Genomic DNA, 25,204 nt, shown 5'->3' with positions numbered 1-25,204 from the left:
CACCCAATAGGTGGCAAGGGCATAAATAGACCGTAAATGAGCTACCAGATTGATTGATACAGATTAAGTCATCCATAAGATAACACACGTATGAATAACACGTAATATTCTGTACACTGTAATCCCTCTTATATAGAGTAGCAGCACACTACTGCGTACTTATAAGTTTGTTAATAATAAATACATAATTCCAGAACGTCAGGTGTAGATCATAAAACAAATGATCACACATTCATCATAGAAGTTTGTTATTTTACTAACAAGGTAGTACACTGACATTTGTAAACGTGTCGTAAATCGCATTTATTTTAATACTTACATAGTTGTTAACTTTACAATTTGTCCAAAACACTGTGGATTGGGGGGCGGTGAACAGAATAAACATATATATATTGTGACACTAGCTCTCCACTTGTCAGTAGCTTAAATTATAAACTGTACTTGTGGTCCTCCTCGAGTTATTGTTGACGTGAAGATGTGCATTTAATTTTGTAACTAGCTCGTCAAGATTGTAACTTGCTTAGCTAAATGAATTGTGGGGTTCAGTCCCTGAGCCCATTATGTGCCTCTTTCCACTACCGCCCACAGGATGGGTATGGGGTGTATAATAAATGAACTGAACTAACTGATTATCGGCGTTGTAAACAAAAATACCAATAATAAAATATACCATTTATCAATACTGTACTACAGTGTAATATGACCAGTGTATATTGTCTTTTTGAATTATCTCCATAATCGTGTTTTTGTAACAGATAAAATATAGATAACAGATAGATACGTTGGGGTGGGTATATTCGCCACCATGATTCGATAACGGATTAGTGGGTGTTGTTGCGTGAAGAGGAGTGTGCATGAGGCTTTGATATACTTAGTAGTGTATGTGAGCTAACACCTCACTCAACACTCACAATGGAGCTGGATGAGAGTAAGTTTATCATAGGTATTGACTGTTTGGTGGTATGCATTCATACATGCATGCATATATGTTTATATATGACTGTATGTCATTGCCATTTGAATACATATTGTCTTGCAAAATCTTGCCGTACCGTTAATAACCAACAACTTAAAATGCATTTCCCTATGAATTTCGTAGTCTAATTCTGATTATATTACGTTTAAACTTGCTATTATATATAATAAATAAATAAATAACGAATATTGAACAAATTAAAGGAAAATACACGCATTATTACAACTTACAGGCAACACATTAATTAACTTTGGTGTCTCATGGATGCACCAATGGAAGGTGAAGAGGTAACTAATGTTAAACGTAAAGGAACATAATTTTACAGGTAAATATGCTCATTTTATAACGAAATATGACCAAAATATGAGTCACAATAACGTGGGTGAAGCATGTTGACCAGACCACACACTAGAAGGTGAAGGGACGAAGACGTTTCGGTCCGCTCTGGACCATTCTCAAGTCGATTGTGACCGAAACGTCGTCGTCCCTTCACCTTCTAGTGTGTGGTCTGGTCAACATACTTCAGCCACGTTATTGTGACCCATCGCCTGCAAACCGAAAATTACCAAAACAACCCCAAAGTCTGTCAAATTAAGCAAATAAAGAATTAAATATTATTATTCAGTAGTGAGCCAGATACACTGGAACATTACCCCAGAGGCATAATAACCTAGAGTAACGTTAATTTATTGCTGAATTAACGTCGATAAGAATGATTTAACATTGATAACGTTGATCCAACGTTGATTCAGGGTTTCTCTTGGATTTGTGCCCATTGGAAATTGGTGACCTGGATGTAAACAATGTTCTGCTCGAATTCTGGAGAAATTGTTAACGTTTGTTTCTGCAAAGTTTCCTAAGAGAAAAGAATGAAAATGGTATGCCTGAGAGGGTGCTTATGACATCTCTACCTATTACTGGGTAGCCTACCATATCGCTCCGGTCCTGCAGCGACATTTTCAACCGTTCTCATCTGGTTGATAAGGGTTATCTCTCTACATGTCATAATCCCTGGTTCCGCGATTAAAGCTATTAATGAACTGATTAGCAAGGATAGTCACTTTAAATGTTCATTCCTTTTCCAGCTCCCGTGTGCCACTGTGGTGTGACCAGGCTATCTTATAATGCATTCTTATTGGTCGGCTGGGTCGGTAGTTGGGGTATGAACTGGTAGTTCTCTCTTGGTTTTGTTGATTGTGGGACCTATCTAGGTGTAAGCTGGCAGTTAATTGGTCGAGTGTTTTCGATTCCAAGTACTTCCGAAAAGTCTAGTCTCCTACCACTGATGTATTCGACGATTACATAATTAATCTGAGATGTAAACAATGTGCTGAAGCTGTAAAGTCGGAACAAACAACAAAGTATTCAAAATAGACGAATTTCGATTTGAAACAGACATGAGGACGGTGGTTCAGCAACACTCAAAAACAAAAGTGTAGTGTAGTGTAGTGTAGTGTAGTGTAGTGTAGTGTAGTGTAAAAGGGGGAACTGCCGAGTAGCGTCATTGAAGTAATTACCTTGTTTAGTTATAGAAATAGGTGAAACAAATACACGAAATCTTCACATGGGCAGTAGGCCTAGTACGATATTGCTGCCTCATATGGGTTAGTGGGCCTACTTTAGTGTGCCTTCCCAAATATGCTTACATATGAGCTTAGATGTGTCTGTGATGTAACACAGCTGGAGTATTATCGTGAATGCTTTGTTATAATACTTGTAGTTTATCTTTATTTTTCTTTGTAATTCTGACTGAAGATGTTTTAAATGAAAGATCTTGTCGCCATGTGTCTTCTTAAAATGTGGTTAAGTCTTCAAAATACGGTATTACAAAATTTTCTCAGAGCAGCCAATTTTCTGTGGGTTACAGTTGAGTGTCTTTATAATTTGTCTGCGGTTCATAACTCTTTTTCGTTCCTTGCAGGTGATGGGAACATTGTTCTGAGAAACAGAAAATCTTCCCCAGTCGTAAAATGGTCTAGTATCCCGTACAGTAAGATAGTGAAGCTCCTGTTTCTCCAGGACAACGGCGACAAGACCATGGCCGGAACTGACAGTCACCTTCAGCTGAGCATTAAAGCAGCGCGTGAGGCCCAAGAGGCTTTCCTTTCCGTCCTGCATAACCAGAAATTCAGTTTTGTTTTTATTATGGAGTTGCTGCAGAAGCGCATCATGGAACTGAAGGAATATCCGATCATAGTATTGGAAGAAGACAACGAGGCCGCCAACTGGGCAGTAAGGAAGCAAGACGAGGACCTGCTCACTCTGGCCGAGATTTGCTTTTACCTCACCATCGATTGCCAGGGCCTGGAAGATAAGATTAAGAAAGTCCAGGAAAAATTATCCCTCACGGAAGATGAAAAGAAAGCGAGTTTTTTCATATATGCGGAGAATTTAAGAATGAGTCGCATCTGTGATCGTCTGACGTCCAACCTCGTCCTTCAACTGTTTGATACTGTTAAAAGAGACGTAATACTCAGCAAACATATCGATCAAAATCTTGATATTCCGTTGGACAAGCTAAACAAGACCGAAGGCCTCAAGGAGGTATTATTCTTCTACATGGTTAGAGTCTTTGAGGAACACGACAAACTTAACCGTATTTACACAGACAAGCTGGAAGACCTCCTGGAAAAAGTTGGCAAAGAGACAGAAGATGAGGATGACCAGCGCACTATCAAGAGTGTGATCAGCAGTCTGAGTCAATACCCCATGGAGTGTCGTCCAGCCGGCTACTGCGTCGTCTTCTGCGTCACCAACGGCAGGGAGGGCGCTCAAGGGGAAATAAATAAAGTTAAGAACGTCTTTGAGAAGTCCCTCGGCTACATAGTCCACGTTGAAGAAAATCCAACTCTCAAGAAGTTGGAAGAAAGGAAAAAGGTGCTGGAGAAGCCCAAGTACCGCTTCTATGACTCCATTGTGTTCTGGTTCATGGCCCATGGCTCAGATACCGACCTTCAGTTAGCCGATGGCACGAGTTATCAACGGGAGAATTTCATCGATAGTTTCTCAAGGTTGGACAACTTCAGAAAGAAACCCAAAGTATTCTTCATGGCATCATGTCGAGGCAGAGGTACCATACCTATCACAAAGAGAGGTGAGAGTTCGATTCTATATTTTGCTCCCTGCTACGCATTCCAGAGCTCAGGAGTCTCACTGTTTATGCATTTTAAAACATGTATTTAGTCTGCGTTCAATTCGCGACCGTCCAAGTGATTGGGCACCATTTCTTCCCTCCATCCCACCCCAAATCCTTATTCTGATCCTTTCCAAGTGATGTACAGTCGTAATGGTTTAACACTTTCTCCCTATAGTTCCCTTCCCCTTCTTTCTCTACTGCTGCCTATTGTAGTGTGTTTTCATCCATTACTACAACACTGAAGCACTTCTTTCTTACCTTCATTTTATTTTATTGTTCATCAGTTATTTGTACACCTTCAACCAGTTTCCTTCTTAGTCTGATAACTAAGCCTCAGTTACATTCTTAGATCTCCTTGCCTACCTACGTATATAGCGCTATCTTCTCAGCTCCTGCATCAACTTTCCTTCATAGATTTTGCTATCTGCATGCGGGAAAACATTGGAAAATTAACGAATGTTGAACGCGTTTTCAACACAATTCCCCTTCATCAGAGCAAGGAAGAGAGTGAGCTATCTCTCGTGCTATCTACATGTCTACCTGTCACCCAGATTGGTTACATTCATCTCTCCAACATCCATAAATTTTCCTTTACATGCACTCATCATCCGTACTTAAATCCATCAATTTTAACGGCAGTTTATTTCTTGAAACATGAAGGTGGGGTCCGAGTGACCGTGGACTCCGGCGAAGAGGGCGAGACCTTTTCAGTGATTCCTGAGACATACCGTAACATCACCGCCGTCTACTACAAGATGGATCGACTCGTCGCCAACGCCACGCTTCCTGAGCAATATGCCTTCAGGTTACCAGACGGAGGTCAGTGCCGCCTTGTGGTGCCACTGGGTGGGGCGGATGGGTAAGGATTAGGCGGATGTGGGAGGATTAGGTGGATGGGTGAGGATTAGGCGAGGATAAGTATGAGGGGTTGACTGCGTGAGGCGGGGTAATGCATCTGTTGTGAGGGATAACTGGTAGATGGGTAAATGTCGGAAAACCCGACACCATTTAATAATATTATATACAATTGGCAGATAATATTGCTGCTGTGTTGTATACACAAGTTACCCATAGAAAATGCAGCTTGTAGTGGAATTTTCCGTCAACAGTAAAGGTGGAATGTAATGGTATGTATGTACTCGCCTTGTTTTGTTTGTCAGAATCAAGCAACAGCTGCAAGACCCAGTGCTTCTTAGTTGTCCAATGACTTTCTAAAGTCGTGAATGTTGTTAAACATATACTTGAATCTATGTTGGGCAGTCCACTCATATACCTTTGGCTCCTGTAAGTGTTGAGTTGTGTGTGTGTTGGGGAAAAGTGTTGGAGAGATCCAGTGTAGAAGAATGGGGGAAGGGGCTTTGAGGGAGAAGTGGGGAGAGAGATAGGGGGCATTGAGGGACTGGGAGAGCGGAGAGTAGGAAAATTATCAAAACTCCGCTCAACAACATTTTTTATCAGTGTTTGACGTAACGTTTGTGCCTTTGTGTTCCCCGCCAGGCTCAGTGTACGTGGACACAGTGTGTCGTCTGCTGGAGAAGTACCGGGGGGACAACATCACCAAGGTGCTCGAGAGAGTCTCCAATAAGATGCACCAGATTCTCTTCTCTTGTCAAGAAAGATTTCCGGGAGAGGCCAAACAGGCTTGTTTCTACGAGACCACTTTCCAGAAGACCTTCATCGTTCCCGGGGCTAAACGATGAAGAGTTTGGCTCTTCAGAATGCCCTGTTCCGAGGACCCCCACTACTAAGAGCTACTTAAAATTAAGGAACTAATCACTAGGATTGCCCGTAAAGAGCACTCTGTGAGAATGACTGGTGTTTGGAGGTCTTTCAGAAGCTGTTTGATGAATCTCCTGAGAGCAAATATTGATAGTTTTCAGGATATTCAACATTTGAAGAAAAAACTAGTGGAACTATGTAATAATGATGCAATCTCTTGTGTGGAGGTCCTGAAGAACATGTTTGTGGAGCTTCTCATTACACATCTTACACATTGCCTGGAGCTCCTGAAGACTTTATTGTACTTTCTTATTAATAATCATCAACATATTAGGCTCTAAAATGTTTAGCCAAATCTATCCCTTATATAAAGCAATGATATAAATCTAATGGATATCTTTATAAACCTGTATTTACCTGTTGACCACTGACCGTCGCAGGAAGAAGCCTATCACTCGACACCATTTTTCTTGTTCTTCTTGATGCGTTCTTCCAGATTTATTTGGCATCAACAGATAGGCTGTTCAACAGGCACAGTATGATGCTCTTTAGGTTAACATTTGTATATTCTCTATCCTACATCGTCACTTGGAAAGTTTGATACGGATTAACGTTATATGACTTCAGCGTGTAAATACTGTGAACAATGTCAACCTTGTAATGCCCCGTCCTGTTTTCCCTCAGCCTGTCATTGTATGCGAGTCAACTCGGTTCAGGGAGGTTTTTCATAAACCTGTACAGTACTGCAATCCTTTTACAAGTAAGGTTACTTTACGGGATTTCAGTGGTATTTAAAGGGGGGGGGGGGTCTCGTAGTATATATATATATATATATATATATATATATATATATATATATATATATATATATATATATATATATATATATATATATATATATATGTATGTATAATATATATATATATATATATATATATATATATATATATATATATATATATATTCTTTTATATCACAAGTGATATATCTCGCAGGATGGTTAGTCATACAGGGCCATATGTTCAGTAGCCAGCACTCGCAAATTTTGGGTACATTATAAGGATATGTTCAAGAACACGAGAGTGAATAAAGTAAATGCAAAGCTCCAGGTACCTGATGCGAACGGGTCTGAATGGTCCGATAACTGGACATTCGGTGATGTAGTGTGGGAGATCATGCCGCAGTTCCTGCTCAGAGAGTTTGCACCTGGAGTGCTCAGGATTGGGAGATCCGTCACCTGTAGCCACCTGCCACAGGTAACAGTAACACAACCTGATCCTGGCAACCACTGTGTCATAACAAGGGGATCTGGTAGCTTGGTGGATAGCGAGTAGGAGTCGTAATTCTGTGGCGCGGGTTCGATTCCCGCACCAAGTAGAAACAAATGCGCAGTTTCTTACACCCTGAATGCCCCTGTTACCTAGCAGTAAATAGGTACCTGGGAGTTAGTCAGCTGTCACGGGCTGCTTCCTGGTGTGTGTGTGTGTGTGTGGTGTGGAGAAAAAAATAGTAGTAGTAGTAGTAGTAGTTAGAAGCAGTTAATTGACAGTTGAGAGGCGGACCGAAAGAGCAAAGCACGACTTTACACACAACTAGGTGAATACAACTAGGGGAATACAGTCTGACGATGCTTGATAAAGAAAGACGGGATGTGTTGTTGCACCACCGATAAGACAGATGAGTTGGTGGTGTTGTTGTTGAGTTAGGGGCGACGACGATCGTGGGATCGGATGCGCCCCGAGTTGGTGGTGCAACACCACCACCAACTCACGATTGTGCCAACCGTGAGTTGGCGGTTGGTTTTTACTCATCATTGGTGGCTATACAATATTTATTTATGCCTTTCATACTTAAGGCATAAAATATATAAATAAAATTATATAGCATAAAAAACTAGCTCTTTCTGGTTGAACTTCCAGAAGTACCTGTTAAATATACAAACGATTCTTCGCGGCAGGGGATCGTATTCCAGGGACCTGCCCGAAACGCTACGCGTACTAGTGGCTGTACAAGAATGTAATAACTCTTGTATATATCTCAAAAAAAAAAAAAAAAAAAAAAAAAAAAAAAAAAAAAATACATCCTGTTACTGAGGACTGGCAACTTACTGTTTCCAGTCCCCGGGGGATCAGTCGTACACTGGCGTCCACTGAGGGAATACGCGTTTCGTACTCAACTCTGAATTTGTGTTTTTTCCCTTAACCATGTCATCACAGAGGAATCCATCTAATACAGACCATGGTAAGTACAATGTGTACCTGAATTTTCGTGAAGGCCACTAACACCAGTTGCCTCGACGAGGACAGGAAGCCGGCGGTTTGTCGAAGGTCCCCTCCCCCCCCCCCCCCATATATAGTTTGTCACAGCCCTCGTGTTGTAGGCCCTTGTTTATATAAATCGTCATTTTGCCTGCACTAAAACTGATTTATGAGTTTTTTCAAAATAAAAAACATGAATCTATACAGGCTTTTCTGCCCGAAACGCTGCGCGTACAAGTGACTTTACAAGATTGTAAATACCATGCTATGTATTCTCACAAACCCAATGTACCTTCTTGTATATAAATAAATAAATAAATAAATAAATAAATAAATAAATAAATAAATAAATAAATTTCCGCTCAGAAACATGTTAGACGATCATTTCTTTCCCAGCTCCCGTGTGCCACTCTGACTGTGCGCCACTGTGACGTCACCTTCCTGCTTCCTGACGCCTCATTCGTCAAAGACTGCACAATGCGTCTCGAGTCTTTACGGTGTTTATTAAGAAGTCATAGGTCTTATAGGGAGCCGGTCGGCCGAGCGGACAGCACGCTGGACTTGTGATCCTGTGGTCCTGGGTTCGATCCCGGGCGCCGGCGAGAAACAATGGGCAGAGTTTCTTTCACCCTATGCCCCTGTTACCTAGCAGTAAATAGGTACCTGGGTGTTAATCAGCTGTCACGGGCTGCTTCCTGGGGGTGGAGCCTTGGTCGAGGACCGGGCCGCAGGGACACTAAAGCCCCGAAATCATCTCAAGATAACCTCTTTTCGTACCGGCAGTTAATACTTAAAAGTTGTTCAACAAATAAAGCGAATATACTGTATGGAATTTTAAAGTGTGGAACGAAACAGGAAATCCATAATACAGCCGCACTGTATGAACGGTCAGTGGAAATGTTATGGGTCAGAAAGGTGACCCCGTGTGCTTGTAATAAACTATAGTTGTAACCTTTATCCACCCAGACCACTCAAAATACTCACATTACCACTTTCTGACGAAATAGCTAATGATAGACCATTGAATTTCCACAGACTGGCTACTGAACAACTCTCACAATTAAATTAATTGGTCAGTTGATCCCTCTTAACTGAAGGTCAGCATCCTTGAAAAATTAACTCCAAATTTCATTTCACACTTTTATCTGACCTGACGCAGTTGTTCTAAGGTATAACAACATTATCAGAGGTAGAGTGGAAGTGAGTACAAAAGGGTAAACGCAGCAATAAATATTCCATGTGAGATGTGACAAGAGGTGGTTACCCTGTCGAGATCGATTGATTTATAATTATTAAGGCACCCAAGAGGTTTCCCGGGCATCAGTGGCCTGTTGCTTGCCAAGAGGACCAGGCAATCATATAATGTATTCTTATTAGTCGCCTGGGTCGGTAGCTGGAGTGTAAACTGGCAGTTTTCTCTTGATCTTGTTGAGCTTACATCTTGTTGTCAGTGACGTAACATAGTTGGAGTATTATCGTGAATGTATTGTTATAATACTTTATATTTATTTTTCTTTGTCAGTCTGCTTGAAGATTCATTAAATAAAAGATCTTGCCGTCATGTGTCCTATTAACATGTAGTTAAATTTTTTTTTTAATTATCACAAATTTTTCTCGAAGTAGACATGTTTCTGCAAGCTATAGTTGTCATTGTATATTGTTTGTAAAACCTTTTAACTCTTTCTTTCCCCAGTCATGCAACGGCCTAGCATCCCGTACAGTAAGATAGTGAAGCTCCTGTTTCTCCAGGACAACGGCGACAAGACCATGGCCGGAACTGACAGTTACCTTCAGCTGGGCATTGAAGCAGCGCGTGACGCCAAGGACGCTTTCCTTTCCGTCCTGCAACACCAGGAATTCAGTTTTGTTTTTATTATTGAGTTGCTGAAGAAGCGCATCATGGAACTGAAGAAATATCCGATCATAGTATTGGAAGAAGGCACGGAGGCCGCCAACTGGGCAGTAAGGAAGCAAGACGAGGACCTGCTCACTCTGGCCGAGATTTGCCATTACCTCACCACCGATTGCCAGGGCCTGGAAGATGACATACCACTCAAAGAAGACCCCGAGGACCTGCTCACTCTGGCCAAGATTTGCCGTTACCTCACCATCGATTGCCAGGGCCTGGAAGACAAGATTAAGCAAGTCCAGGAAAAGTTATCCCTCACGGAAGATGAAAAGAAAGCCAGTTTTTTCATATATGCGGAGAATTTAAGAATGAGTCGCATCTGTGATCGTCTGACGTCCGCCCTCGTCCAAAAGCTGTTTAAAGCTGTTAAAAAAGATAAAATCCTCAGAGAACATATCGATCAAAATCTTGATATTCCGTTGGACAAGCTAAACAGGACCGAAGGCCTCAAGGAGGTATTATTCTTCTACATGGTTAGAGTCTTTGAGGAACACGACAAACTTAACCGTATTTACACAGACAAGCTGGAAGATCTCCTGGAAAAAGTTGGCAAAGAGACAGAAGATGAGGATGACCAGCGCACTATCAAGAGTGTGATCAGCAGTCTGAGTGAGTACCCCATGGAGTGTCGTCCAGCCGGCTACTGCGTCGTCTTCTGCGTCACCAACTGCAGGGAGGGCGCTCAAGGGGAAATATATAAAGTTAAGAAAGTTTTTGAGAAGTCCCTCGGCTACATAGTCCACGTTGAAGAAAATCCAACTTTCATCACGTTGAAAGAAAGGATAGAGGTGCTGGAGAAGCCTAAGTACCGCTTCTATGACTCCATTGTGTTCTGGTTCATGGCCCATGGCTCAGAGACCAACCTTAAGTTAGCCGATGGCAAGAGTTATCAACGGGAGGAGATCATCGATAGTTTCTCAAGGTTGGACAACTTCAGAAAGAAACCCAAAATATTCTTCATGGCATCATGTCGAGGCTGTGGTACCATAAAAGTCGAAGAGAGAGGTAAGAGTTCGATTCCATATTTTGCTCCCTGCTACGCACTCCAGACCCCATGAGTCTCCCTGTTTATGCATTTTAAAACATGTATGCAGTCTTTCTCCACTGCTTCCCGTTGTAGTGTTTCCATCCATTACTACAACACTGAAGCAATTCTTTCTTACCTTTCTTTATTTTATTTGGATGTTAGTTAATTTAGTTCATTTATTATGCACCCCATAACCATCCTGTGGGCGGTAGTGGAAAGGGTTACAGAGGCACATAATGGGCTGAGGGACTGAACCCCACAATTCATTTAGCTAAGCAAGTTACAATCTTGATGAGCTAGTTACAAACTTTAATATAAGTCGTCACATCAATAATGGGTTCAAGATCGACCTCAAGTACAGGTTCTAAATTAAGCAACTGACATATGTGGAGAGCTAGTGTCACAATTTATATGTTTGTCCTGCACACCGCCCCCCATCCAGTGGGCAGCGGTGGATAGGTTACAATCACTCAGTTACTACCTACAGTTAGCAAACTGGGGATATTTGGCTAAAATTTCTGGTAGCAGATCATTTTGAATGAAATATTTACACATCGCTGGAACATTGGTAATAGAATTGTCTCTAAATTCACGTATCTTTTCGCTCTCCATCACATAGTGACGGAGGGTGTGCGAATAATTTTGTCGACACAGTGGATGTTCATCAGTCATTTGTACACCCTCAACCCGCTTCTTTCTTAGTCTGATAACTAAGCCTCAATTACATTCTTAGATCTCCTTGTCTACCCAGGTATACAGCGCCATCTTCTCAGCTCCTGCATCAACTTTCCTTCTCTCCTCTGCCAAAGATTTTGCTATCTGCATGCGGAAAAACATTTGAAAATTAAAGAATGCTGAACGCGTTTTCAGCACAATTCCCCTTCATCAGAGCAAGGTAGAGAGTGCGCTATCTCTCGTGCTATCTACATGTTTACATGTTACCCAGACTGGTTACATTCATCTCCCCAGCATCTATACATTTTCCTTTACATGCACTCATAAACCGCACTAAAATTCATAAATTTTAACAGCAATTTATTTCTTGAAACATGAAGGTGGGCTCCAAGTGACCGTGGACTCCAGCGAAGAGGGCGAGACCTTTTCAGTGATTCCTGAGAAATACCGTAACATCACCGCCGTCTACTACAAGATGGATCGACTCGTCGCCAACGCCACGCTTCCTGAGCAATATGCCTTCAGGTTACGAGACGAAGGTCAGTGCCGCCTTGTGGTGTCACTGGGTGGGGCAGATGGGCAAGGATTAGGCGGATGTGGGAGGATTAGGAGAGGATAAGTATGAGGGGTTGACTGCGTGAGGCGGGTAATATATATGTTGTAAGGGATAACTGGTAGATGGGTAAAGGTGGAATGTAGTGGCATATATGTACTCACCATCTTATGTTTTTCAGGATCAAGCAACAGTTGCAAGACCCAGTGCTTCTTAGTTGTTCAATGACTTTCTAAAGTCGTGAATGTTGTTAAACATATACTTGAATCTATGTTGACCAAACCACACACTAGAAATTGAAGAGACGACGACGACGACACAATCGACTTTCGGTTCAAGACGGACCGAAACGTCGTCATCTCTTCAATTTCTAGTGTGCGGGTTGGTCAACATTTTTCAGTCACGTTATTGTGACTTATCATCTGCACTTGAATCCGTGTTGGGCACTCCACTTATAAACCTTTGACTCTTGTAAGTGTTGAGTTTTGTGTGTGTTGGGAGAAGGTGTTAGAGAGGTCATGTGGGGGGGGGGGGGAAGGTATAGGAAGGGTCCGGTGTGGGGGAGAAGGTGTAGGCGTGGTCCTGTGTAACAGAATGGGGGAAGAGGCTTTGAAGGAGAAGTGGGGAGAGAGAGAGATAGGAGGAGTTGAGGGAATGAGAGAGCGGAGAGTAGGAAAGTTATCAAAACTCCGCTCAACAACATTTTTTATCAGTGTTTGACGTAATGTTTGTGCCTTTGTGTTCCCCGCCAGGCTCAGTGTACGTGGACACAGTGTGTCGTCTGCTGGAGAAGTACCGGGGGGACAACATCACCAAGGTGCTCGAGAGAGTCTCCAATAAGATGCACCAGATTCTCTTCTCTTGTAAAGAAAAATTTAAGGGAGAGGCCAAACAGGCTTGTTCCTACGAGACCACTTTCCAGAAGACCTTCATCGTTCCCGGGGCTAAACGATGAAGAGTTTGGCTCTTCAGAATGCCCTGTTCCGAGGACCCCCACTACTAAGAGCTACTTAAAATTAAGGAACTAATCGCTAGGAGTGCCCATAAAGAGCACTCTGTGAGAGTGACTGGTGTTTGGAGGTCTTTCAGAAGCTGTTTGATGAATCTCCTGAGAGCAAATATTGATAGTTTTCAGGATATTCAACATTTGAAGAAAAAACTAGTGGAACTATGTAATAATGATGCAATCTCTTGTGTGGAGGTCCTGAAGAACATGTTTGTGGAGCTTCTCATTACACACCTTACACATTGCCTGGAGCTCCTGAAGACTTTATTGTACTTTCTTATTAATAATCATCAACATATTACACTCTAAAATATTTAGCCAATTATATATATCCCTTAAATAAAGCATTGATATAAATCTAATTGATATCTATATTAACCTATATTTTCCTATTGATCACTGACGGTTGATGGAACAGAAGCCTATTGGTAGAGAGCAATGTCTCTGTTTTTTTATAAGTTCTTCGATATTCTATTTCTTATTTTTTATTTTTTTTATATATAAGAAGGTACATTGGGTTGTAAGAGTACATAATATTGCTGTTGTTACATTCTTGCAAAGCCGGAATTATACTGGTGACGTTGCATGTTTTGAGTACTAAATTAGGGGGGGAGTGGGTAGCACAAGATAGTGTGAGTTTGAAGCTCAGGGTAGGGAACTATGGGAATATAATCAGGTACTCTTTGGTTTTACTTTTGAATAAAGCATAAGCTGAACAAGTTTTTAATTCATTGGGAAGCGAGTTCCATTTGCCTTGATGATCTTTTGCAGTTGGGTTTTAAAATTTAATAAGAGTGTTGGCATTTACGGCTTCGGCGGGTAAGGAGTTCCATGCATTTATAACCTGGTTGATACCTGGTTGATGGGGTTCTGGGAGTTCTTCTACTCCCCAAGCCCGGCCCGAGGCCAGGCTTGACTTGTGAAAGCTTGTTCCACTAGGCTGTTGCTTGGGGTTAGCCCGGCCCGAGGCCGATTAGCCCGGGGCCCGATTAGCCCGGCCCGAGGCCAGGCTTGACTTGTGAGAGGTTGGTCCACTAGGCTGTTTTCCCCTATGGGGGAAAACAGCATCTCCTGTTTTTAGTCCTACATTGTAAAATTGTTCAGTATTTTGAACGTTTCGATTAGATTAGCCCTATCATGCCAGGTTTGCAGTGTTAGTCCTGTGACACAACCTGTCCTGGAATTAGAGTCGACTTGGTTCAAGAATAATTTTCATTGCTCGGTATTGAACTTTCTCCATCATGTCAGTTAATGACAGGCATAGACTGTTACATTATTGTCAGTAGTTCTAGTAACAGCACAGTAGTTTATATAACAGAACAGAAATACTAAAGAGTAATTTAGAAAAGCAACTGCAACCCTGGAAACACAAACCGAAACTGTCTCTATTTTCCGCTTGTTACAACTTGTAATAAAGTTGTTACATCTTGGCTTAACGTGTTTATGACGTATTAGAACGTTGTTACAATTTGCTATATTGGTTGTTATAACTGGTTAGGAGGTGTTGAAACTTGTTCGAACGTTGTACCAACGTCGTAGTTTCGGTGTGTGTTTGGCGGGTGGAACATAACAGAGTAATAAAGTATAATTTAAGTATAACTAAATCAGTCAAATAAGCGTATATGTAGTCCATATAGAAAATAAAATAGTACAATAGATATATTACTAGGTACAAAATCCTCAGGACAAATGGGGGGGGGGGGCATTTGACAAGCCGCCGGCTTTCTGTCCTCGTACAGGCCACTAGAGAAATAGTGGCAGTCAGGTAAATGCAACATTTTACTGTACACATCAAGCAGTGCAATTATATAAGTTTTATGTGTTATACGTTAGATAATTGCAATATAGAATCCACTGAATTGTTCATCGTATTATTACCGACCGTCTCCAACCGTAAAAATACGTACGGTTGGGCGAGACGGCAATGAATCAAAAGAGCTTCAGTTAGCCAATGAATATCGAGAAAACTTCAATGATCAATAACAAAAAACGGACTAAGTTTAGGGTAAACATCAAACTTTTAATTTACAGTTCGGGCTACCAAAATTTCATGATTGACTGATACACAAATGATATAGGAGTCACACAAATATAATACACTATTATTGAAATTGCTCTAAAATAACATTTACGGTGAGCTACTATGTTCTACTATGTTTAGGTCTATTATGTTCCTAACTCTGCTCTCCTCTCCTTATACCACGCGCTAATCTATCCCTATTTTACATTATGGTATTTGTGCATGGGGTTCAACAACTGCAAAACTACCTCAAGCCCATCATTACCCAGCAAAATCTACTATCAGAATAAGAAACTCTGTTTTCAGACAACACACAGCGCCTCATTGTGTGCTTTGTTTAAATCCCTAAACATGCTAAACATAAACTCACTCCATACAATCTCTTGCGCCATTTACATTTACAAAACTCTGTTATTAAATGCAAATCCTGATTTGAAACTCTTCCTTGACAGATGTAATAGAACCCATAATCACCGCACCAAAAATAAATCTCTCTTTGATATCAACCAAGAGTCAAACTAAATCTGTGTAGGCACTCTAAGCAAATACAAATAGGGAAACCTTTGACAAGCCGGCGGCTGCCTGTCCTCCTCGAGGCTACTAGATAGTAGCCCCTCAGGTAAATATGGTTGGCCCAGAGTCTGTCAGTGCAGACTACTTATCACATTGTGGGAACCGACCTGTGAGATTTATATTTATTTAATTTATATGAATTTATATTTACGTTAATTTGTATACTTCGATAGCAATTTGTATAATGATAAGTGGACTGTATTTCTGCAATAATCTCAATCTCACAAATCGATCCTCTACACATTAGGGGGCGTTTATATTAATGAATTTATATATATGCAGCCAATCAAACTACAGTATTAGACTACATACATTGAAGAGGTTCCTTATCTTATTTGTACAGCAGGCCTTAGTCCACCAGGTATAACCAGGATGTAGACACCACATTTTCCCTCGATCTTTGAGGTAGCTTCCATCACCCTGGTAACTGATGCACAAAGCATGCTTCCTCGTCTTGACCTGTCAAAAGGGCGCTAGCTATGAAGCCAGAATCCTAGTATATGACAAGCTATATCAGAGAAAACACTCTACAAGGAACCATGAAGACCTGGGCTTAATTACCTTTAGTATGAGGCTATTTCGTGCTCTAACCGGGTCACCCTTTATCCACTGACATTAATGGCCATAAATGAAAGATAAATGGGTTTCGGAAGAACACTTAACTTGTTTTGTTGACAGCGTGTTGATAATGGTACACCTTTGGTTTCCATAACACTTCGTCCAAGTAAAATTAACAGGAGCCGAATTTGCTCCCGTGAGCCTCTGGTCTTAGTATAAACAATGGCTGCCCCTCCTTCCTCACTCCTGACACTACTGGCCTACATTGTCCAGATGACAGTAAGTGATAGAAGGGTCACATTTACTCTACTTTAATATTGATAATTAAGTTAATTTATATGAGATGTTTTTATGATGGTAAAGTCCAAAGACTAATGTATTTAAGAATAATTCCCAGCAGAATAGCTGGTGAATTTATAATAGTATGTGGTGATGATATCCCGTTTTCTATAGACGGTAATTCCACTACAAGTTACGTTTTCTATGGGTTAACTTGTTTATACAACACAGCTATTATTATCTGTCTGTATGATATTATTAAATAGTGTCGGATTTTCCGACACACATGCCTCTGTATGACTAACCATTCTGTGTGATGGGGATTTTTAGCATCACGTAGCTAGCTTTTTGACACACTGTGTAGGGTAGCTGCAGAAATGCAGATGTGCCTAAATGTGTTAATCAAAAACACACCATTTTAATATTTAAAGCTGTTGTGTTGGTTTTTGTCTCGTGTACTTTTATGGAAAAATTACTTCTAATATTAAAGCATTTGTCTGTCATCTTGACCCGTGTTCTTGACCTAATATGTAGTCTGTTTATGTATGATAAATGAGTCTAAATTTCATCCATGAGCCGAAATTTGATGTTAAGAACTTGCAGCATATAGTGTATAATACATTTCGTTGGCTTGGTTAGACAATTTAAGCCTGGAACTCTGGAGAAATATTAATGGTCAGGTTGATGTGAAAAAAGTATCGCACCTATAAATGAAAATGTGTCACTTTCTTTACACTATCCTATATTTGTTATATTTTGAATATTTACAAGAGCTTATTGCTCCATCAAAATTATGAGAACCACACGTGGGATATCGAGGCAACCCGGGCGGGAGAGCCGTGATATTATGCCTATATTAACATTCTTCCAATTCACGGAATGTTATTAATCACAATTCACTAATACCGGCCGCGCTGGCTGAAAGCTGCACGTGGACTCGTTGCAAATTAATCACGTTGCGACCCAAATTTTGGCGATTTATAACCAGATTTCAAAAACTCGTTAGGGACATTACTAAGCCAACCTCATTCCATGATTGGTGCCACATGCTGTGAAAATTAAATAAAACCGACCACGAATTCCTTTAACTAGCCTAAGTTCACTTATAAAGCAATTTTATCAATATAATTGCTATACGTGTTATCTTTTTCTAGCCGTTCTCTTGATTTGCCACAACGTACAAAATACAATTAAAGTGCTAGCCTAACCAGAACCGCACGAACCTAACCAACCCACATAACCTAACATTCCCATGTATAGAAAACGTAGATATTTGTGAGGCGCTATTTTTCATGGTACTTTGTAATTTGTACGTTGGAGACTATAATGTACAAAATGAGATGTATTAGTTGAGAGGCCGGGTTGAAAGTCAGTGTCAATAACTTGCCATACGAGGCGTAATTAGTAATTCATTTGTCCGGGACAGGCAGCCTGTGCATATATTTACCTTCTTGACCGTCAGGTAAATTCAGGTAAATATATCCATTAGGCTTATATATCGAGGTCGAACAAGGTCGAACTACTGATCCTCCCCAGCTGGATGCAACCCATCAACAGTTGCCTATAACTCCCGGGTACCTATTTATTGCTAGGTGAACAGACGCATTAGATGATAGGAAATGTGCCCAACTATTTCTGTCTCGCCCACGATTAGTGATTGTGAGTCGCGAACGAACCCAATTGTACTAACTCTCAACCAAGGGACGGTAGACAACAACAGGATCGCAGTCTTGAGCCTCACTATGAGTCCATTGTCTCTACTTATCGTAGTTTTGAGGACAATATGTGGGGGCATCTCCCAACTAGAGAAAGATTGCAAAATATACATCATTTTCTGTAGTCTAGAACAGGGCACCAAGAGCTACAAGACGCCGTCTACCATATAACCAGGCAATCTAGGAGTGCCATGAATGGCTGAACATACAACCATTGAACATCATTCCACAACAGCGATGAAATACGACTGTAATGTTAGAAGACCCAGTGCTATAATGTTTACGGCAAGAAGAGACGCTTCAGTCTCACAGCTGGTGATCGAAAAGCCTAGCTCAACTCGAGGGCGCTAAGCCCCACAATGCATACTAGAATAATGTAGTAAAATGCATACTAGAATAATAGATGCCACGAGGCATACTAGAATAACAGAGTAAAAGCCTAAGAAACAAATATTCATATAATAGCACTGTCATACAGCATATTTGAAAACACAAAAATAATTATAAAACACCAAAAAAAATGGACTCACAAAGAGAAACAGCAAAGCATGCACCAAAGCGGTCGTATATGCATATCCATATGTGTTCCAACATATATATGTTCCAATATATGTGAAAATGTTGCAAACAAATAATCTTGGCTCAAAGGATCTAAACACAAGCAATCAACTACGATCTGTTACCATTACCTAGTTGTTTGGCTTCCTGGTAATCTAATAATTTATTATAATTATTATTATTATTAAGAATAAGAATATAAAGAAGAACGACGCCTCAAGTGATAAACGCTAGAGAGGGAGAAGACAAGAAAACAGAAATCGATCACCGCAAACTTCTGCTGGTCAGGATATTTTTCTTTTTAATGTGTGAAAACGAGCTTATGTTAAAATACGCGAAAGTTAAATAACGTCAACTAAGAAAAAATAGTAATCCTGCGGCGTTACGCTGATTAGTCACAGCCAGCTTACCTCATGGAGGAAATGCAACCCTAATCTGTGTTGACCACGTTCTCTTGATTAGGCTGGACACTTCCATGACGCATTAATACCAATGATAATGACGCATTAAGGGTGACTGTGTTACACTGCGAGGCAAAAATTAAATGACTCTTTGCCTCAGACTGTATAATCCACGGAGACCTAATTTAAAATGTAAATTCAGAAAGATGTCCAAATGACAGGAAGCTCTAAAAATAGCAAGTTGTTGAATTAGTTGACAGTGTTAGAACAGAGTTGTCTTTCTTTATCAATCTCTAATGTGGAACAGTCAAAAAATCTTATTAATGACTACTTATATATCGTAATCTTAACCACACTCTACCACAGTGTTTATGATTGAGAAGAACGTGATTAATTTTATCATAATTATCAATTCTCCGACACTATTTTTGCGAGTAGCCCTGTTATCAACGACATTGGACTGAGTGCTAGGAGATACTTTGAGCTCTGTAACTACTTCATACACTCGAGAGAGAGAGAGAGAGAGAGAGAGAGAGAGAGAGAGAGAGAGAGAGAGAGAGAGAGAGAGAGAGAGAGAGAGAGAGAGAGAGAGAGAGAGAGAGAGAGAGAGAGAGAGAGAGAGAGAGTGAGTGAGTGAGTGTGTGTGTGTGTGTGTGTGTGTGTGTGTGTGTGTGTGTGATGAGGCTAGCGGGCACGTGGGTGGCTGATTTTCGAGGTCACCAAATGGCCTCCCAGTGTTCATCCTTAAGGCACGAGACCAACACTGCTCTTAATCCTGGAGGAAGGACGGTGTGGGGTGTGACTGTCCAACGCTTCCTCGGCTCTCCACTGACGTAGCACCTCCCTCCCCTCCTCCCAGCTCTCAATCCCTCACACGCTGAACTTTTCCCCACAACGTAGTCTTATTACTACAGGTTTGCATCGCTTGCGTCGTCATTGAGAGTTCCCCTTATATACTTTTTGACAGTCTCCGCCCCACCTGGGTGAAAATCCATTCACTTCACATTTTTCCTTCATTTTTAAAATGAACAACATTGTTCATTTTACCTTGCTGTTGCCAGCACACTTCCTTTCCACTTCACTTACTCCTGTTAACTCCCCTCTCCACTTCACATTGCTCGTGCTAACACACCTACGATTCTCCAACAAATATTCACTCTATTTCATGAAGGTCATGCAAATATCTACTCCTTGGTGCTTGCGGTTACCTTGCTTTTGTTCCCAGGATCAATGTCCACGCGGCCCGGCCTCTGACCAGGCCTCCTGGATGGTGCTTGGTCAACCAGGGCGTTAGATGCGGCTGCTCGCAGTCTGACGAATGAATCACAGCCCGGTTGATCAGGTGTCCTTCGGCGGCGTTTGTCAAGTTCTGCATTGAATTTCACTTGAAGTCGATTGTACCAATCCCCGTTATTGCAGCGTTATTATTCGTCTCATCAATCCGTTATGATTCCCGCTACCGTGAATTGCTGTCAGAATCCAATTGGCGCGAGTGTGGAAGATTAATTGCAATTCGAGATAGTCAAACAGAGTGTACCACCCCGTGATCTCGCAGGAGCAACGAGACTGCATTGTTAAGGTCCGTGATCATCGTCAGCATCCGTAGTCAGGAGGGAATAAGGAAACATTTCCCAGTATTTGTGAATTTTTAGTCTTTAGTGTTTTTCCTGCCCGAAACGCTTTGCGCAATAGTGGCTTTAGGCATTGTATGCACTAGCTCTATCTATAAATTCATCAATATTTGTATCACACCTTGTATGTATGTACTTTACCTGAATAAACATTTGAATTTGAATTTTGAATCCTCCTGAAGTAATTGAGTTACCGCCATTTCTGTAGACATAGTGTGATTCCCACCTAAACCTAGCCATCACCCCGTGTTCTGTAACACGTGGTCCTATCCGTGTGTCACCTACGACACGTGTTCACCCCGTGTGCCCACGCGTCTCCACCTCTCGGTGTTACCAAGCGTGCCTCCCTCCCGCGCAAATTTCAAATTTCCTCCTCCGCGCCACCCACATCTGACGCCATCCTCCACCCGGTACAATCTTACTCCACATGGTCTCGTTATAACCACGTGTGGAGAATGTTGAACAGAACTTCAATCAACAGCTGTATTGAGTTCTGAGTGAATGAGATAGCTTGAATGAGAAGGCCGGTCAGTACTCATATTTCTCTATTTTCTGCTAAGTTTCTTTGGTAGAGTTTACGTCAACTTCCGGTTGGAAGTACGAGCACCTGTGTTGAAGTGAAGGGAAGCGCTGCCGAGGAAACGCACATGTAAGGGACGACTGTAATTATGTTCCTAGTTGTGTATGTGATACACATTTATTACACCCTGTGTTAGGAGTTTAACACTGTGTTGAGGTGTGGTTTGGTTCAATATTATACCGTTCCGTTTATATATTTCCATGTGAATGTTTTGTCCATTTCAGGAGAAACCAATGATTCCAGAAAGGTAAGAGGTAAATTGTTATGAAACCCTGAATAGTTACTGTTTATTAATTATTATCCGTGTGATTTTTAATTACGATTGTTGTGATTTGTTGTGCTGTGTTATTGGTTAATACTGTGAACTGTAGCCTAGTGTTACCGTGTTCCGATTGTCTGTGCGACTAGGAATTGAGGTGATCTTTAATTGGTAATTAATGGTTCAGTGAGGGCAAAGAATTCAGTAAAGAAGACGCCATACATGCAATGAAGTGTGAGTGAGTTTCAGTTTCCTAAATCCACGGTACAGTTTTATGCCTATATTTGAAGTTTCTTTGATTTGATTCTTTGATCCAATACGAACGAAAAATTACATTACAGAGGATTGAGGTCACGTGATATATCTCCAGAGGGGTTGAGACCTCTGACCGATCGTCCTATATATTGAACACCTTCAGTAATAAAAATAATAATGAATATGATAATCATCATTAGCTAACACAATTTTTAGGCACTTTTGCTGTGGCGGTCTCGCTTCTTGTAGATTTCTGCGTTCTATCCCCGATGATTAAAGTAGTTGGGCACCATTCCTTCACCACATCCTCATATTCCCTACAACCACATCCCCACCTGTAGTTCCTTACATCCTCGCTCCCACCTGAGGTTCCCTGCAACCATGTTCCCACCTATGGACCACAACAAAATTGATCGAGGTAGCAAAACTAACAAAAGGACTGTCGCGACTGCATCTAAAGGATAACATGAGACATTCAGTTTAACACATTTTGTTAAGAGTACAATACAGTACACAGTATTCTTGTATATGTTCCACGGAGCCGTGATTGGGAACCACTGGTCTTGGAGGAACTGGGCGACTTCACTGGGGTGATTCACACCAGTGAATCACACAGCTCGGGCAAGAAAGGTACAGATTTAGGTCTCGAAGTTTGTTAATTTTTACCCTCAGCTCAAATAAGTCTTAGGCAAACTCATCTCTATGACGCGTTTTAAAGGACTTATCACATGGTAATCACATGGCTTACAGCCATTACAGGAATCTACATTATACAGAGAATTAAATCGTTGATGGAGTTTATCCCTTTCACTTTACGGTGTGGTGAGTTAAGTGGGTTAAATCACACTTTTAAGAAACAGCAGTCGATTATTAAGGAAACTAATTGCATACACTACTCATTGCAATCAATGCAGTGTACAGAGACCACCATCAACATGCAGCTACTCACCGTAGTCCATGTAGTGTACCCAGAGACAACTACCAACCTCACACATCAATCATCACCAACAACCTGTAAATGACTCAGAACAGAACACACTCTTCCTCACTTCTTGATAGATAAGACGCAGGTTAATGACACTGGAATACCATTTCAGTATTCCTCCTCACGAGTTACCCCAGATCTCTCAAAGTCTTCAGCCCCTGTAGCACTTGCTTATAGATCCAGTAGACCCAAATACATACACAATTTGGCGCTCGAGGATATCCCTTCCAACGTGTCATGTTTCTGAGATTCACAGCTTGATAATTTATCTTGTTATCGAATGTGTGATACTTACCTGAGATGACTGGAACTTCCTGGAACAACCCTCTCCAGCTCACTCAATCACTCACTCAACACATTCTCAGACTATGCTCGTTCAAGCTTCAGCCGTCTTCATTGATTAATTTCTCGTAGTGTGATTTCTAAGGAGCTGTTTTCTCAAATATAAATGAACAAATATGCGTTTTAGTTTTATATAATAGCTAGGCCTATAATGGGCTTAATTAAGTGTTTTATGTTGACAATTATTTATATTTATGTACGTATAGATGATGATTTGATCTGGTCATGGAATATAGACGTGAATCGAACAGTGTCGAATATAGAACAGTGTCGTCAGCAAAGTATTGTTCGAGCAAATTTCGAGCGCAATCAGTTCTGACGCACGTGTAAAAAAAAAAACACCTTATTCATAAAAAGATTTATTACTTCTGACTCCTGTTAGTTAGCAGTTTTCCATCCCCATAGCTCATATTAAGCTTTACTGGTTTCTCTAGAACACGATTCCCCAATCGGTTTGAAACCAGGTCCTCGATTACTGCTGGGAGAACAGGAACGAGCAGTTAAGGATCGGTGCTTGTCAATCCCTCGATCCTTCCTGCTCAGGGCTCGAATCCGGCCGAAATTGCTCTTGAGGGGTGGGGCTTGTGTTTTGTTTTCTCGGGTTGAAGTGGATATGTGGGCCTGCGGACCGCTCCAAGCAACAGACTGTTGGACTAAGTTATCTTAACTCAAGCCTGGTCCCAAGCTGGGCTTGGGAAGAAGAATTCCGAGCACTCTGCACGTATGATTCAGGTAATAATTTACTTAAATTTATGTTATACACGACTCACAATTGATGGCGTTCGAACATTTCTCGAACAATACTTCGCTGACGACACTGTTCGAATCTCACCTCTGTTAATGTTTCATCCATGTCTGCAAATACAAATACTAATTACTAATAGACCCAGACCACCTCACATATCACAGACCTAACTATATGCAAAATTATTAATGTCTATTAGTACAGGGTCCGGGTAGTACAGTCGGGGTTCGTTCTAGACTCACAATCGGGAAGTGTGGGGATCGAATCCCAGGCGGGACAGGAATGCTTGGGCGCGTTTCCCATCACCTAATGTTCCCGTTCACTTAGCAGTACCGGCAGAAATAGGTATCCAGGAGCTGGTCACTTTGTTGTTGGGTTACATCTATGAGTTGTGAATTTTGTTAACAAAACCACGCAGAAATAGCCTAATCTACTCTATTCTTTTGAGATGCATCTTATTGTCTCAATAAATATACAAGTACTTGAATGTACATAAGCTTGAACCATGTAGAAATATAGGATCATAAATGAACGAAGATATGAATTTGAATAATTTATTTTGTAGCTTATTTTAAACTACTATAGAGCTAAGAAACCGGCTACCCCCTGCTGTCTCCTTAACAAAGTGGGTACCTGCTATCCTCGCTACAGCAATCACTTAGCTTAACCTACTAGCACATTGCATGAATATATTGTAATTAATTTGTATATTTCAATATTTACAAGAAAGTACAAAAGGTTTTGTAATATGTGTAAACAAAACATTCTCTCAAGGCCACTATCAGGCAGTATTTGGCCCAGTATCTGTTAATATTTTATGATCTTAGTAATCTGCTATTTATAACATAGATTTTTGCATAATCTTTGTTACTCGTTAATTACTAAACCTTAATTAAATTCTGTGCAACAACCGCGTAAGTACGGAACATGATAGGCTAATTCCCCAACGTATCGCTATAGATTTACATAATTGTAAAGTCATGCAACTGTATGACACACTACTGAATCAGACATTATTTCGTCACGATTACACATACTCTGAAA

The 25,204-nt window shown here is 41.0% G+C and overlaps 2 protein-coding genes across 5 annotated transcripts in view; one reads left to right on the top strand and one right to left on the bottom strand.

The window, feature by feature from the left end:
* LOC123758841 (caspase-8-like) overlaps positions 1–25,204 on the bottom strand; it is a 56,074-nt gene that overhangs the window by 24,469 nt on the left and 6,401 nt on the right. The window contains exon 1 of one of the 3 annotated variants that reach the window (XM_069334596.1): positions 23,369–23,389. The exons of 1 other annotated variant lie outside the window; for it this stretch is intronic. The gene's annotated coding sequence lies outside the window, so the exon portion shown is untranslated. Of the gene's footprint in view, positions 1–6,944; positions 6,966–23,368; positions 23,390–25,204 lie in introns of those variants that run through there. One more of the 3 variants, XM_069334597.1, reaches the window with a different exon arrangement.
* LOC123758837 (uncharacterized) lies at positions 816–13,621 on the top strand. 2 transcript variants are annotated; one of them, XM_045743575.2, is made up of 6 exons: positions 816–928; positions 2,898–4,070; positions 4,773–4,931; positions 9,783–11,003; positions 12,081–12,239; positions 13,006–13,621. In XM_045743575.2, the coding sequence occupies exons 1-6, from the start codon at positions 913–915 to the stop codon at positions 13,206–13,208; spliced, it is 2,931 nt and encodes a 976-aa protein (XP_045599531.2). In that variant the 5' UTR covers positions 816–912; the 3' UTR covers positions 13,209–13,621. The 2 variants fall into 2 exon arrangements, with proteins under 2 accessions (XP_045599531.2, XP_045599530.2); XM_045743574.2 differs by having other exon boundaries at positions 4,752–4,931.

Source organism: Procambarus clarkii, chromosome 31, assembly GCF_040958095.1.
Source record: "Procambarus clarkii isolate CNS0578487 chromosome 31, FALCON_Pclarkii_2.0, whole genome shotgun sequence".
Lineage (NCBI taxonomy): Eukaryota > Metazoa > Arthropoda > Malacostraca > Decapoda > Cambaridae > Procambarus > Procambarus clarkii.
This window is presented reverse-complemented; position numbering and strand designations above follow the sequence as displayed.